At 64.6% G+C, this 2,416-nt stretch overlaps 1 protein-coding gene across 1 annotated transcript in view; it reads right to left on the bottom strand.

Moving 5' to 3' along the window:
- Nucleotides 1-2,416, bottom strand: part of ANKRD13B (ankyrin repeat domain 13B) — a 7,874-nt gene that overhangs the window by 1,762 nt on the left and 3,696 nt on the right. The window contains exons 2-12 of the mRNA XM_029961289.1: nucleotides 2,254-2,397; nucleotides 1,942-2,131; nucleotides 1,777-1,843; nucleotides 1,605-1,686; nucleotides 1,472-1,536; nucleotides 1,261-1,391; nucleotides 1,011-1,168; nucleotides 778-930; nucleotides 370-530; nucleotides 108-184; nucleotides 3-18 (exon numbers count right to left, since the gene is read on the bottom strand). Coding sequence (XP_029817149.1) covers nucleotides 3-18; nucleotides 108-184; nucleotides 370-530; nucleotides 778-930; nucleotides 1,011-1,168; nucleotides 1,261-1,391; nucleotides 1,472-1,536; nucleotides 1,605-1,686; nucleotides 1,777-1,843; nucleotides 1,942-2,131; nucleotides 2,254-2,397 — 1,244 coding nt within the window. The remainder of the gene's footprint in view (nucleotides 1-2; nucleotides 19-107; nucleotides 185-369; nucleotides 531-777; nucleotides 931-1,010; nucleotides 1,169-1,260; nucleotides 1,392-1,471; nucleotides 1,537-1,604; nucleotides 1,687-1,776; nucleotides 1,844-1,941; nucleotides 2,132-2,253; nucleotides 2,398-2,416) is intronic.

The raw sequence follows: 2,416 nt of genomic DNA, 5'->3' as shown, positions 1-2,416 counted from the left end.
GCCGTGTGCTGGGGAGTCCTGGGGGGCAGCAGGAGCTCAGCGGGGGTCCCTGTGGAGCTGGTGCCCACTCCCACTCCCCCCAGGGGGACTGGCCGGACCTTACCAACCTGTCTCCCCGGCGGCCTTCGTGCGACATGGGGTGGGTGCCCGGCTTGCTGTTGGTCAGTGCTTCCCAAATGGTCACCTGTGGTCGGTGGCAGAGCGGTGCTTGGAGAGTGGCACCCCAAAACCCAGCCCCCTAGGATGAGCTCTGACCCCACCACCAGGGATGGGGAAATGTGGGGTGAACACCCTGGGCAACACCAGGATGGGATGAGCAACAGAGTCCCCCAGCCAAGGCAGGCAGGAGGAGGGGGTGGCAGTGCCCACCTGGTCGTACTCGCTGCCAGCTTCCAGCAGGCTCTGCTGGATGGCAAACTGCAGCAGGTCATCCTCATCCTCCCTCAGGGCATCCTGGTGGGTGCCCACCACGCTGTACCCCCGCGGCACCTCGAACAGCGCCGGGTCCATCTCGCACGCTCGGCACGAGGCTGTGGGGAGACAGGAGCCGGCACGGCTGGGCACTCCAAGGGACCCCCTCCCACCCCAGCAGTCACGTGTCCCTCACCCTGCTGTGACCCACTCCTGCCCCACCAGCCGTGGTCCCTTCATCTCACTGGGACCTCTTCCCTCTCAACCAGCCGTGTCCCCCTGACCCCGCTGAGACCCGTTCCCACCCCACCTCACCAACCACGTCTGACTCATCCTGCTGGGACCCCTCCCTCTCACCCCACATACTGAGGGAGCTGGAGCTGCTGACGCTGGAGGAGTCGCTGCTGGGTGAGGGCGCCTCACTGCTGGGGCTGTGCCGCAGGGAACTGACGGGCTCGTCACACCCGTTGAGGTTGCCAAAGGTGATGCGGGCGTTGAGGATATGGAAGATGGGGATTTCTGCAGGAAGGGGAAGAAAAAAAAGCAGGGAGGGAAGCTGTCTGTGCCAGCTGGGCCAGCAGCAGAGTTCCCCCCCATACCGATCTTGACAGGGAAGCCGGGCGGGAGGCGCAGGGTGATGAAGTCCCGCAGTTTGGCGAAGAGCGCGTTGCTTATTGCCATGAGGTCGATGATGGGGGCAACCTGCTCGCAGAGGGACAGCGGGTGGTCCTCGCACAGCCACAGCTTCGCCTTGAACCTGACGGGCACAGGCGTTGGGCTGCAGATCCCTGCCTGTCTCCCTGGAGGTGGGGGCACAAGGGGGTCCCCATCTGCTCCTTCCCCTCTCACTTCTGTGTCTTGGTGGTGAGCTCCATGGGCCGTCCCATGTCCCGGTTGCCCAGCTCAAAGTTGGGGTTGAAATATTCCTCAGGGGTGATGGCGGTGGGGTTGGCGTGGCTCAGCGTCTGCGTGATCAGTGTCTGCGTGGGGGAACAGCCCGGTGGGGTGAGGAGGGGAGGTCTGACTGCAGGGTCACCTCCCAGACCTCCGGGACACTCACCCCGTTGTTGGGCCCCACGTGCTGCTCAGCGATGCCCAGGAAGGATTGTAGAGGGGTCTTACAGCCTGTGGGACAGGAGGGGGTGAGGGCAGAGCCAGGGGGGCCCTGCCCACCCAGCCCGTGCCAGCTGCACCTTTGCTCTTGCCCTTGTGCTGGTCCGAGAGGTGCTCAGTCCGCGTCCGCGTGATCAGCTCCACGTTGGATGCGCCATAGACCTGGATGAGGAGGGGAATGGCAGAGGTGGGTAACCCCCACCTGCAACTGGCCATGCCCCTCTGGGTGGCTCAACCCCTGCTGCCCCTCACCTTGGCCTCGTACCCATTCACCATTTCTGTCTTCTCGCTCCTCCAGCCCAGGATCCCAGACTTGTTCCTGGAGCGACACAGCACCATGAGCAATGGATGGGCTTGCTTGGACAGCCCAAGGTGCTCCGCACCCCTGGGGGTGGGATTGGTGCCACCCTTGCCCACCTCTCGAAGGCGATGTTCTTGGTGTCGAGCTGGGTGGTGACAACGGGGGCTGTCAGCCGCCCCATCACCTGCTCCTCCGTGGGCTGCACAGCAGCCAGCAGCACCTCCTGGTCGTGGCCGGCCAGGGCCAGCGTCTCCGAGTAGACCACCCGCCGGTCGTGGTCAATCTCCATCACCACCGCACTGGTGTCTGCAGGGAGCAGGGTCAGGACAACCACAGTCCCCACCACATTACCTGGCCCCGCTGCAGCACCACGAGACTCTGCCAGCACTCCCCGCTGAGGGTGGGGGGACACCCAGGGGCCACCTCACCTTGTCCTCGGAAGACAAAGCTGCGGTTGCCCCGCTGCCAGGTCATATGGTCGAAGCCCAGCAGTGTGGTGTCCACCCGCAGGTTCTGGCCGCTCTTCCACACCTTGTAGGTGTCACTGGGGCAGATCTTGGACACCAGAGGCACTGGGGAGAGATGCCGATA

This window comes from Manacus vitellinus, unplaced genomic scaffold (assembly GCF_001715985.3).
Source record: "Manacus vitellinus isolate BGI_N305 unplaced genomic scaffold, ASM171598v3 scaffold_32_pilon, whole genome shotgun sequence".
In the NCBI taxonomy this organism is placed as follows: Eukaryota; Metazoa; Chordata; class Aves; order Passeriformes; family Pipridae; genus Manacus; species Manacus vitellinus.
This window is presented reverse-complemented; position numbering and strand designations above follow the sequence as displayed.